We start from the raw sequence: 13975 nt of genomic DNA on the forward strand, positions 1-13975 counted from the left end.
AATACGTATTCTTGTGGTCCAGCATATCCCCCAACGTACCATTACTATCAAGCCAGGGGAACAACCCCGGCTCAATGAGAAGTGCAGGAGAGCATACCAGTAGCACCATCAGGCATACCTAAAAATGTGTTTCCAACATGGTGAAGCTATAACACAGGACCACTTTCATGCCAAACAGCAGAAACAGCATGCAATAGACAGAGCAACATGATCCCATAGCCAATGTATCAGATCAAAGCTCTGCAGTCCTGCCACATCCAGTCATGAATGGTGGTGGACAATCAAACAACTTACAGGTGGAGTAGACTCCACAAATACCCCCATCCTCAATGATGAGGGAGTCCAGCACATCTGTGAAAAAGACAAGGCTGAAGCATTTGCAGCAATCTTCAGCCAGAAATGCCAAATGAATGTCAGTCTTGGCCTCCTCCTGAGGTCCCCACCATCACAGATGCCAGTCTTCAGCCAATTTGATTCACTTCACGTGATATCCAGAAACGGCTGAAGACACTGGTTACAGCAAAGGCTACGGGACCTGACAACATGCCAGCTGTAATATTGAAGACTTGTACTCCAGAACTAGCTGCACTCCTAGCCAAGCTGTTCCAGCAGAACTACAGCACTGGCATCTACCTGACAATGTGGAAAATTGCCCAGGTATGTCCAGCGCCACTTAATCAGCAATAACTTGCTCAACAATGCTCAGTTTGGGCTCCTCCAGGGCCACTCAGCTCCAGACCTCATTACAGCCTTGGTCCAAATATGAACAAAAGAGCTGAACTCCAGAGCTGAGTTAAGAGTGACTGCCCTTGACATCGAGGCAGTACTTGACCAAGCGTGGCATCAAGGAGACCGAGCAAAATTGAAGTTAATGGGAATCAGTGGGAAAACTCTCCACTGGTTAGAGTCACTCCTCAGATACTGAAGCAGTCTGTGCCCACATGCAACAGGACCTGGACAACATTTAGGTTTGGGCTGATAAGTGGCTAATTACATTCATGCCACACAAATGATAGACAATGACCATCTCCAACAAAAGAGAATCTAACCATCCCCCCTTGATGTTCAACAGTATTACCATCACTGAATTCCCCACTATCAACATCCTGGAGTTACCATTGATCAGAAACTTAAATGGACCAACTATATAAAAGCTGTGGCTACAAGAGCAGGCCAGAGGCTGGGAATTCTGCAGTGAGTAACTCACCTTCTGACTCCCCAAAGTCTGTCCACCATCTACAAGGCACAAGTCAGGAGTGTGATGGAATACTCTCTACTTGCCTGGATGGGTGAAGCTCCAACAACACTCAAGAAGCTCGACACCATCCAGGACAAAGCAGCCCGCTTGACTGGCACCCCTTAAACATTCACTCCCTCCACCACCAATGCACAGTGGTCGCAGTGTGTACCATGTACAAGATGCACTACAGCAACTCGCCAGCTTCCTTCGACAGTACCTGCTGAACCCATGAACTCTACCATCTAAACAAGGACATCAGATGCATGGGAACACCACTTGAAAGTTCCCCTCTAAGCCACACACCATCCTGACTTGGAACTATATCGCTGTTCCTTCACTGTCGCTGGGCCAAAAACCTGGAACTCCCTTCCTAACAGCATTATTGGTGTACCTACACCAGATGGACAGCAGTCGTTCAAGAAGGCAGCTCACCACCACCTTCTCAAGGGCAATTAGGGATGGGCAACAAATTCTGGCCTTGCTAGCGATGCTCACATCACAGGGATGAGAAAAAAAAGCACCCCCCCCCCCTTCCCAGTCCTCAAACCCTAAAGTCAGTTCCTCAGACTCTGGACTATTCTGACCATCTCCCCCCATTCCTTTGCTCCACTATTGGCAACCATATTTTCAGCTGCTTGGACCCCACACTCTGGAATTGCCTCCCTAAACCCCTCCACCTTTCTATCTCCTCCATAAAGATTGTTAAAACTCATCTCTTTGACCAAGCTGGACCCCACCTGATATCTCCTTATTTGTCTCAGCATCTAATTGTCTGATTATGCCTCTGTAACGCTGTTTGGGATATATTTCTGTGTTAAAGTTGCTATATAAATACAAATTGTTGAGATGGTGATAATGAGAGCAGAAAAAATTTGAATGATTGCAGAAAGAGAGATGTGGGAGAGAGCCAGAAACACAGCTGAGTGGAATAAGTTACTTAGCCAGATCTTAAAAGTCAAATAAGGGAGAGTAATAGTTAAAGTCAAGAACAGAGAGTTTTCCAGGATAGATTTTTAGAAGATGAAATGTTAATATAGATTCAAAATAAGGTAAAGAACACTTGACTGAATTTTAAATCGTTTTTTATGAAATAGACCAGCAGAGATCAGCTATAATGGAGCACGGAGCCTTATTCTAAAATTTCCTCATTTAATAGGCTACTTGGATAGCTCCCAAGGAACTTATAATGATGCAGATTTACTATGATGCATAAATACTTTTCCTGTGATTTGCTACAAGCAAATTACTTTCTCGTAAGCCTATAGCAGCCTCCCAAAAGGGTACTGTAGGCTCTCTGATATCATTTGTTGCTGGATGGACAGAATTATTGGCATTCCAAAGTTTCAAAAATCTGAAGAATTCTGCCAAAACATCCTACGTATTGTAGAAAATGAGCAGTTCAGGGTGATTAAAAGCTGTAATCTAATCCTGAGATTCCAGTGGCTTTGAGTTTGTGGGGTTATTTTGGGAGATGTTTGTTTCCCCCAGTTATGTCCCCCATTCCTCGAAGGCAATGGATGCAATTGCACAAGTGCTTGTTGCCCTCCAGTACCTTGTTCAAGTAATAAATCACCATAGGCAGAATTTTCCCAGCTCACTGGAAGCAGGTTCAGGGGCATGCAGGGTGGAAGAGTCTCAGAAATTGATGAGACTCAGGATCTCAATGTGATCCTGCCCTCTTCTAGCTTTCCCCAGGGAACCCCCTTGGATCTGTTGAGTAAGTAGTTAAGTAGTTTTTGAGGTTATTAAGAAGCCAATTATGAGACCCTTTAGCCCTGAATCCTGAGTTTCCCAGTCAGGGGACTGATCCCTGACCTGTCAGCAACTCACCAGGATCACCAAGGCAAATGCACAGCAGGAAGAGCATCTCCAGTGAAACTGACAAGCTATGAAGGCTTTGATCAGTTACACTGAAGAGCTCCCGCCATGGCCATTGAGAGACTGCTGTTCAAAGCACTTCTTCTCTCAGAGAGTGATATCACTGCTTGACAGGTGATTACCATCTTCTTGGAAGGCACTTCACCTGTCCAGCACTTCACTCACATTCAGCTGCACTTCCCTGCTGCCAGCCTTCACCTCAGCATGGGAGCAGCTTATGCAGCTCCACCGTCCACTTCTGTTGAGGGTCAAGAGCAGAGGCTTCATCATCACCATCAGCAGCAGCAGGAGCAATACTAACAGCAGCACCAGCTGCCTTCTCCTCAGTCGCATGCCCCTGAACAGGGCAGATTGGATGGACACCAAGATCCAGCTGGAAGGAGGCAAGGTCTTCAACACAAGGTCTACAGGTAGAAGATCAGCTCTCACGACATGTCTGAGCACTAGTGCCTCAGGAGACTCAGGCTCCCATGGCAGGTCTCTGCTGACATCTGCAAGACGTCCTTCCCAATGACCAAGTGGGAATGCATTGCCAATGGCCGACAAGGTGTTGTCACTGATGGAGGGGCCACCCAACACCGCTGCCCCCACCCCCGCCCCAGGTCTCTGCCTCTCGCCAAGTTGTGTGCTCCCTTCACCTGCAAGAAGAAAAAGCAGAGCAGTTTGAGTGCTCACAATGGCTTGTGTGGCAAGGGGGTCAGGGGAAGGACACCATTTGTGGAAGGTTACTGTGAAGCATGGGTGAGAGAAGGCAATAGACTGAGGGTGAGTGGGAGAGCCGTTCAGATCGGAATGTGAGGTGCCTGCAGAGCGAGAGAAAATGAGTGGAGCTGCAAGGTGTGTTGGCCTGAGGAGTGCAGTGCAGGAGAATGCTGGGCAAGTTAGAGTGTGGGGCTTGGCACCTGAAATTGTTATGCCACTCACTTGTCATGCTCTCCTGAGGTCCTGGGCCCTCTTGATGCACTGTCTCCAGGTTGGTGGGACCACACTCCTGCTGCTGACTTCCTCACCCACTTCCATCCATACCAGCTTGTTTGGCAAGGCTGTCCTCTTCCTCTTGCCCTTGGGAGAGTTCACCTCACTGCACCTCCTCTGATCCCTCAGCAGGACCTCCAGGTAAGAGTGAGACCTGGGGACAGCCTTCCGAGGTCTCCCCTCCATTCGTGTGGTTGCTGCAGCCTGAAAGATCCCAAGTACTGGTGAGCTTTTCTGAAACATGCCATGGTCCCTTTAAACAGAAATCTTTCTTTTGACAGAATGGACAAGTCATCCCGCCCTCCCTCCCTAGTTGGTCAGGGAGTCGGGAGGCGGGACGACAATTGGTTTGCTCTGGTAAAGAGCAACTGCCGGGCACCATGTGCAGAGAGTCGAGTATCAAACTGGAAAATGGTCCCACCATTGAGCAGGGACTAAGGTGGAAAGATTCTACCCACATGAATCTGGACAGTCTGTGTCGGAAGACTATTCAAGTATCAGGCAGTACAGCCATGCCTTATTCTGTTCTCATCCAACTTTTACATATGCACATTTTCCAACAGGGCCCACTGAATTGTCGTCTGAAACAGGCTGACTTTTTATTTCCCTCTTCTTGGCAGATGAAGATTAATGCCGATCACCATATACCTATTGTCTCCCACTTAACTCAGCACAGACCAGGGGTAGAACTATAACCATCCTGGTCTGTGTAGCTTAGCATTGTACCAGAAGTTGTATTTACCAACTAAGCCATAAGCTGAGCTACCTCTTACATCAATTATTCTGTAAGCCATAACATTGATCTTATCACCAGTTATTGAGCTCTATCAGTCGTATGCTTTGTGCTCCATTTCTACCTTGTATTGCATCGTACAGGATTTATAAGCTTGGCTGTGTTGGTGTTTAGTAGCTAAAGGTTACAGATTTAGTAATGTGTCGGTGATACTGAATACAGAATGCATTTTCTTGAGGTTTTAGCTTTTTGAGTGACTTAATAGTTTTTCTTCATATAGCAGAGGTTCCATTGTGTTCCCTGGTTGGCAGATCAGAGGATCATCTGCTGTATGGGAGTGAACAGAAGTCTGAAGCTGATCAGCCTGAGGGTTTATTGATCAGATCTGAACTCTTCTTTCCAATTGACATGTGTTGTGCAATCTGTACTAATTTAGATGGTGTCTGCAAGGCCTGATTGCTTCTCTCAACTGGTTTCCAGATTAAACTCAAACAGCTCCGTACACAGGACTCTTATTTTTTTGGTAGCTTTTACTGGTGAAATTATTACATCGTGCTTCTTTCAGCCTCTGTTGATCAGTTTTCACAGCATCCTTAGAACCTGTTCTATCACGGCCATTCTGTAACTTGAATTTTCACAGCTGGCTTTCTCAGAATTAATAACCATAAGATTGCTCAAACTGTTGAAATATTCTTAGACCAATAATCATATGAAAGGAATTCAGCTAAACAAGCTGTATGTATTAATTTGCCATCTTGGTTAGTTCAATTGCTTGCACTAAGATTAGAACAGATATATAAACTCACTTGTATTTTCATGAATTAACAGTGGAGCTGCAATTCTGTTACCCTCCCAGGTCTGAGCATACTATTCCTGTGCACTGTTGTCAGCAATTACCCACCCAATCATTGTATACCACACTGACAATATACCAGGCTTCCTGATTCTTCAATCATTGTATATTTCATTGGCAGTATACCAGGCTTCCTGATGCTTCTGTCATTGAATACTACACTGGCAGCAGACCAGATGCTTCTGTCACCTATCTGATATAAAGGAGAAGAATTCCAAAAACCATGAAAAATAATTTTTTTTCCTGACTTAATGTTTTGTTACTTTCCCCTTTATTTTTACTTCCTCAATTTTATTTTAAAAACAAACTCCCCTTACGTCCTGAAGGAAAGCGATTCAGATATTGTACAGAAATGAGCAGCTGTAAAAGTCTTGTATGAAAGAAATCAAATGAAAATTTACTGAACTCAATTGAAACAAACGGAGCAAGATGAAGACTGTTGCTTTCAAATTGTATTGGGAACCTCCACAAATTCTAGCATTCATATTTCTAGTTTGAATCCATAATAACTTACTGCTAAAAACACCTTTTCTAGAGTAAAAGAATATTTGTAAGCTGTTCAAAAATAAAGCTCTAAATTATATTTCTATATGCTTTGCTGGAATTAAAAGTAATGCCTACTGCTTTGTGAATTGGCTGGTTGTTGGAACACCAGTGCTATCTATTTTGTACTGTTGGCACACAAACCATGCATCTTTAACATTCATGAGTGCACCACCTCTGCGTTCATATATGAAAATAAATGTAGGCCATAGATAGCTGGTAATGAGATACAAGGCAACAGTTAAACCGAGGGACTCTGATGATAATACTGCAAGAGCAAAGCTCAATGAGTTTTAGCCATCATCAGAAGCCTATGATTCAATTATAAATAAAAACAGAAAAATGCAGGCAATACTCAGCAGGTCAAGCAGCTTCAGTGAGAAAGAAACAGGTAAATGTTAGCTGTTTCTCTCTCCACATATGCTGTCTGACCTTCTGAGTATTTCCAGCATTTTTTGTTTTTATCTCAGATTTCCAGCATTGGCAGTATTGTGCTTTTGTATCTGTGATTCAACTATTGCTTCATATCTCTGCCAGCCATATTTCATTCATTATAAAATATATAAGGTCACACTTATCACTGAAGCTAGTTTGAATTTGACTTCTGACACTTTTTGCATCTTCTGCTGTTGGTGAAGTTTGCAAATAATGTACATGTTGGGAAAATAAAAGGAAGAATGTCAATCGTCACAGAGGTAAAGATGATATGATTAAGGTTACATTTGTATAATAGCTACTAGTTTTAGGCCAGTACCTGTAATGTGTGATGTTACAGATGGCAGCCCCAAATTAAATGCTGTCTGCACCCCCAGTTGTGCTTAGCAACAAAGGAACTCTTTGATACCTGCTTGTACAAATGCGCATCTATATTTTGATGTTTGGGGAATGGAAGCGGTAGCTTCAGGTTTCCCCAGACATTAAAAGCATTGAAACATAAGTTTGCAATTTCATAGGAGGCATAAGATACTGCCTGCAGTTTTTCACCAGGCTAGAATTATACAACACATAGTAGCCAGTCCATGCAATATGAGACAACCTGCTCAAGGTGGTCTCACATCTCTGTCTCTGTGCTCAGAGCCTGACCTGCTCCCAAGGTGTACTGCCACTTTAACAATGATTGCATCCAAAACCTGAATGTATCAATATGAACGTGACAGTGTAATTGCAGTCGAAATCAATAGTAATATCAAATATTTGTGTTGTATTTTTTATGTTACAGGACTGGCAGAGAAAGGTAAAGCATATGTCAGAATTATCAAAGTCCCTTTTTGCAATGTTATGCACGCTGTAACATACTAAGTTCCTTGGGAATATTGTTAAAGCCAGCAAAATAAAAGGAATTGTGATTTCATATCGAAAACAACATCACACTTCTGAAATAGCATCAAACATCTGAATTAACTGAAAATGGTTCATGATGCTGCCTGATTATATTATACTGGTATTTTACCATGGAGTAGAAATTTGGAAATTATACAAAAAATCCAAGGTCTGAAATTTCTAGCAATATGTAAAGTATATTCCAATGACTCCAAAATCTTCCTTTATAAATTCTCTTTAGTGCTTTAGTTATCACCTGAGACTGTAGGCAATAAGTGTGGTGTCAAGATTTGCTTGAACACCTAATAGTGTGATAAACTATGAGTAAATGTAAGAGGAATATAGCATCTGAGCTGTTTATGTGCCACTTAGTTTGTGCTTAAAACTTGAAGTATTAAACTAAAGTGAATTTACATACAACCATATATTAATACCAAAGATTATACTCATTGGACAGTTCTACTGAAACTTTATTTGTACAGTTTGGCAAAACAAAAGCAGCATAACAGTCATGGGTAACATCATGTATTGTTTGCAGTATATTAGCAAGTTCAAACCAGGGCAACTCAACAATTGAATTGCGAAATTGTATCACATTTCTTTCTGTATGGTGAAGCATGCTTTTAAAATATTCTTACAACACTTTAAAATAAATCTTTCGCTCACCTTTTCTGTTTTGATGTATTCTTAACTTATTTGGGGTTTATTGTGTGTTTGTTTTTGTTTTGTGCTGTAGATCTTTACAATTTGGGACAGTTTTCTCTCCTTGTGTTAGCAGTAACCTCAAAGCTCCCGGGACAGTGTTTATTTCAGAGAACTCTTAACTTCTCACCTGATACTTTCACTGTTCTCTCATCGGAGGCGCTAAAGCAAGTAAAACATATATGAAAGCGGAATATTTCACCTTTGCAGACTGGAGGATGGGAAATATTTTACATAGCACGTTCTTGGTTTTCAGCCTGGAAGTGGGATCCGAAACAGTTGCCGAGGTCTTCAGATAGATTCTTGTCCATCCCTTATCAGATTCCTTTACTGTTTCAAGTACTGTTCCTATTAACATATTTCTAAGGCTCTATATTTATAGAGCACATTTGTTTTTACAATAACGGCGCTTTTCCTTGGAGTAGCTGATAGTGTCTTTGGAAAGTTGGGGGCCCCTGGACTGTGTGAGCATTTACAAGAGGTGTGTGTCTCTTTGAAAGCTACTGGTCTGACGCTGTATTTTCTCAAGAAATAAAAATCATGACCTTACCTGGACACGTTCATTTCACGAGGAGGCCGAGTGGCTTTGTCGTAGGCAACTTTAGCAAAGACACCAGCTATAATCACAAAGGCGATCACCCCGCAGGTGATGTAGACCGTGCTGTTAGTCTTGTCCTTGCTCGGATCGTACACGTTCTCCAGCTCGTTTAGGTCCGGGTCGGTGGTGACTTGAATTTCCACTTTCGGCGTCACGTAATTTTTGCAACCGTTTTGCTCCAGGCGATAGTTCTTGTCCTGGCAGCAGTAGCGCATGTAGCAAGTGCCACAACAGTAATTATAGGAAGTCTTGTTGCATTCGAAATCGGGGTCCCACTGCCCGGCGACGTCGTAATGACCCCGGCACTTCTCGGAGTGCTGCAGGACAAGGGGTTTCATCCTGTTGATCTGCAGGACGGGCACCACCACGGTGGCATTGATTTGTGGCACCTTGGCAGTGTTGCCCCCTTGACGCCGGGGAGATGGCAGCGTCCTGTTGTTCCGAGCCCTCCCTGCGCATAGCAGCAGGTTCAATGGGTCCATATAGACGAGGAAGAGTAGAAGGTGCTGCATCATATTTTTTTATTTTTGTAATTGGGCTGCCTTCTAACGCGGTCCACTCCCAGCGATCTCCCCCAGCACAACTAACGGTGGCCTCTCCTGCCCTGCTGCCAGATACCTCGGCTAGCGACCAGCTGCCACATGCCCATGATCCATGAGCTCGCCAGAAGCATCCCCTTCAATCCGCCGACGTTACAAACGGCTTTAGATATCTATTTAATAGATATACACAGGTATAAATCAAACGGAATCGCTCTCCACTGCGGCAAATTGGGCAATGTGCTCCCCAGGAGGAAGAAAACAAAGTCCTCGGCTTTTTTTGACTAAATTAGGATGGGCTTGCACTAAATCCCATCACTCGATTGCAGGCGAACATTCCCTTCTTTCTGCCGGAATGTGGAAGTTTGGAAGAGCATTTTTTCTCCCATCGAGCATCAGGGGAAGTTTAATCTCACTTCTCAGTTCCCACTGCCCAGGCTGGTCTGATGGGTGCAAATGGACAAGAGGGGGGTGGGGGCGGAACAATAAGAAAAAAAAAAGGCTGGTTATAGCAGTGTAAGGTGGAGAGAGAGCGAAAGGGCTTTCTACATACTGAATATCAACTCAGTATAGGAAACAGGAACGGCGCACCCAACTCAAAGCACATAGAGCAAAATGTATAACTGGAAAAAAATATCCACTCCTACACAGACTGAGCAAGGACCAGGATAGAGAACGCTGTTCAGAGCTGCTCCGAATAGTGGCATCGTTTAAAAGAGATTAACAGGAGGAGGGGGGGGGGGGGGGGTGTGCTTAAGTTTATTTGACGGCGATCATCGCTGATTGAGCGAGTGCTGGGCTGCTCTGGGATCCACGGTGAGTTGACACCGGGCGCTATGACCGATTGTTATTCATCTATGGTGAGACCCAACACTTACCGCGTTACACGGCTGGCATCCGCTGGCTCCTGATGGCACTCACGTTGGCACGGAGATGAGAGAGAGATAGTAAGTGAAGCGCTGAGCCCGGCCGCTCCGCCTCCACCCCCGCCACCTCCGGCAGTCCAGCCCACGCACTGTTCACCCAGCCAGTGAACGTCAGCGCCTCAGCTACTGCCTTCTACTTAAAGATCCTTCCCCTAAAAAATAGACACAGTGAGAGAGAAAAAAATCAACACTAGCTGCGCACCACTGACGTGCCATTGCCTGTCTACCTGCCACTTGCTGAGATATATGTGTGTGTGGGGGGAGGGACTGCATCACTGTTTCTGCAACTGGGGGTTGGCTTTAAGAGTCTGTTTGTACACGAGCAATGACTAAACAGGACCGCGCCCATCCTTCATCGATCAAGCACCATCAAGATAGAAAGTCTCTGGTCAGAAGCTTGGTGGGAATTGGTGGAAGTATTCGTCAAAGGCAGCTTGTGACCCAGGTTCTCATCTGAAGCTGACCATTGGTCAATGCAAAACTTTATCACAGGGAATTCCGAGTTGACAATAGGCAGTTATTACAGGAAGCAAAAGTGGTCTTGTGGTTTATAGACTATAATCATAGGGTCTGAACTGTTATATACCCATCTTAGCTTAGAAAGAAATGTGTTGGGTACCGACCTGGGGTTTGGGAGAGAAAGCGCTATTTGGAATTGAGGAATTAGGCGGTGGGGGAGACTTGGCCTATGGGGAAATAGAAAAGGTGCACTTCAAACTGCCAGAGCTTAGAAATCCCAATCTACTGTCCTCCATGGACGTTAGGTCCAATATCTGCAGAAGTATTTTCAACAGTCAATGCGAATTTGTTTCATTGAACTTGTTGGACAACGAATGCAAGTAATTTACACCAGATTATTCTAACATTGTGGAACAAACTGAATATGTATTTTGTTGGAATAAGTGCTGAACCCACATTAAATCCAGTGAAATATAGACTCATTGGTTTATATCGAAATGTAGTCTCACATCAGGTCGATTCCCTTGTATTTTTTTAATTGTTTGCTCGTGAACAAAGGAGACCAAATATGTTTCTGAAAGCAGGTACAAAGCCATTTCGCCATCAGCCAACTGAACCTGTTCCTTCGGCAGATTGCACTCAGACACATTTAGCTTTCTTCGGGGAGTCATCCAGCTCCTGCAGATGTTGCAGAGCCATCCACTTCTCTCGCAACTTGGTGAAAGAGTGAGTGTTAGATACCGAGCACTCCAGTGGCAGGGTATATATTTGGCCAGGTGGAACAATGGGGAGAGGAGGAAGAATTGTTCTGGTCACTATTTTTAGCGACTTGGTGACACGGTTTTTTTTTTAAATGTACATGTCGCTACAAATAATGACTATGGGGAAAATTGCCACCATTGTTCTACCCTGTTGAGAATGTGCTCTGGCACTAGATTGCTAATAACACACTTTCCCTCACCAGGTTTTCAACGGGGAAGACTCACTTCCCTCCAATTTGTAGCAGCTAGGTAATAATTGCTTGCAAGAGAAGATCACGATAAGGTGTGTGCGTTTCTTGGTCTCAGGCTTTGCGTGGCATCAGCCTGTGTCCGTTTATATATATATATATAGTATTAACTTTGACAAAACCAGAAAGTGGGGTGTTTTGACGATAACGGCTGGCAAACTCAAACACTCATTTCTAACCAGATCGGTATAGAGTTCCGGTACAGGGATAACTATGACACTAGTGGCAGTGTTACTGCTCCCAGCTCTGCATATTATCTCGCACCATCGCTCCTGTTAGTCCTGATCACATTAAGTCCCTGTTATATTTTCCCTTTGAGTTCCCTTTCCTGAAATGATCAGTTGGGATAAACATTCTTGCCGCAGGTTAAATGTCAACGTATTTGGATGCTGGGGGCTTTTTCTAGTCCATTCCTTATAATTCAAATAAAATGTGTTAATTGTCCCATAATTTGAATGAAACAACATCAAAACTAGAAATAAGTGTGATTTGGCGATAAGAAAAAAAAATAAATTGAATTATCAGATAATTTGAATTAAATGACTGAGTTAAGCGGAGACTAATCGGGGAATGTGCTACTTGACCATAAGCATATCCGTTAGAGAGGTGTGTTTAATTGTAAATCAAACCTCTGCTTTAAGCAACTGAATCCTATCAGGTTATGACTAAGTCATGAAACTGGATGTTCCAACCCACACAGTATTTGCCCGACTTCCCAGCAATGATTCGCTGTTGAAGATTTGCTTCCCTGACAAAGCGGCATCTTTATAGTAGTGCTTGAACTTGGGAGTCTGTGAAATTGTTTCAAGTTAACTCTTCAGAAGAGCCTCGTTCCCCACTACTGGTTTAATACGGAGTGGTGTTGTCACCCAGACTCATATACTGGCGCCCCGAGTGTGCTATCACTTTACCGGAAAATGGTTTATTGACAATTTCCATTCTGCTTCGAGCGTTATCGCCGACTCGTGGGTGGTGGGAGCACGCTGAAACGATTGGGTTCAATTTACTGTGGGCATGGGTCCAGTCATTTGGAATAGATAAGGAAGTCTCTCCAGGGTATATACTGGGATATACTCCAGTGGGAGTTCTCCGAACTGGAGCCCTTAATACTCTGTCTTAAGTATTTTGTAACTGGGGCGTGAACGGTGATGCATTTAGAGTTATATAGAACACCGGGATAAGGAGCGGACTCAATCCTGACTCGGTAATCTCATGCTGCCCTGTGCTTTCATTTAAGCGCCTCGACATGTTTAGAGATCGGGGGAAATAGGAAGATTTGGAAGTGAGAAGATATAGGCGCTCCTGGTTGCCGAGCAACGGGAGCATATCAAAGTTAGTAGCGGATTCTCAGGTTTCCTTTTTGTTTCATTTTCACTTGATCTCCTCGTTTCTGGAGAGACCGTGGCGCCACTTGAGGTTTTTGAACGGCTTTGAACCTGCTGCCGAGCGGGCTGCTTGCCATCTCCCCCCTGCTGATGTAGCAGAGGTGGCCTCACACCAGACAGTGAGTGAAATGTCCAGGGGGAATCATACAGAGTAAGGCGGCAGGCAGACTCCCGCTTTCCCAGGCAGCTCAACTCAGCTCAGCCTAGATCAGATGAGACATCTCTATCTGTGCATCGAACTCCATCCAGTCCACGCATTAAAAAAGACAAGCTGCCTTACCCGTGCTGAATGAAGTGACAGTGGAGGCCGACATCCGCGTCCTCCTTTAAATAGAGACAGCTCAGTCACACAGAGTTACGCCGCTGTTTCAGATTTATTTCTTTTAAGTCCCCTTTGTCTTTTGAATGATTCCCCTATTAAAGATAAGAATCTTGACAATGTCATTTTATTGCCCTTCTCATTCCGCAGTAAATCATCAACTTTCTGGCAACTCTGGTGATTTTTCTTTAGCGCCGCCTGGACAAAAATGAATGAAGTGCCATTTTATATATTCTACTTTAAAATAGAATGAAATAATGTCATCTGCAGAGCGAAAAGTCTGGCTCATGATACATGGATAGTCACAGGATATTCGCCAGTACAGATATTGTTATATGTACTAGTACAGACCAATACCAGTAGATAGGTGTTAATATACAGAGCTATACTTATACATATATATGTTAAATATGCAATTTACGTATCATTGGACGACCGATTTATGAATAACTTATATCATAACAGTGCCTATTACAACTTTTCATCATAGGTGTTA

At 43.8% G+C, this 13975-nt stretch overlaps 1 protein-coding gene across 6 annotated transcripts in view; it reads right to left on the reverse strand.

Annotated features, from left to right (window-relative positions):
* Nucleotides 1–13518, reverse strand: part of LOC137384245 (protein shisa-6-like) — a 798965-nt gene extending 785447 nt beyond the window's left edge. For 4 of the 6 annotated variants that reach the window (XM_068057984.1, XM_068057985.1, XM_068057983.1 and 1 more), the window contains exons 1-2: nt 10260–10507; nt 8795–9554 (exon numbers count right to left, since the gene is read on the reverse strand). In XM_068057984.1, the coding sequence (XP_067914085.1) occupies nt 8795–9357 (563 nt within the window). In that variant the 5' untranslated portion in view covers nt 9358–9554; nt 10260–10507. Of the gene's footprint in view, nt 1–8794; nt 10017–10259; nt 10508–13440 lie in introns of those variants that run through there. The other 2 variants (XM_068057981.1, XM_068057982.1) reach the window with 2 other exon arrangements.
* Between the last annotated feature and the right edge of the window lie 457 nt (nt 13519–13975).

This window comes from Heterodontus francisci, chromosome 26 (assembly GCF_036365525.1).
Source record: "Heterodontus francisci isolate sHetFra1 chromosome 26, sHetFra1.hap1, whole genome shotgun sequence".
NCBI classification, from domain to species: domain Eukaryota; kingdom Metazoa; phylum Chordata; class Chondrichthyes; order Heterodontiformes; family Heterodontidae; genus Heterodontus; species Heterodontus francisci.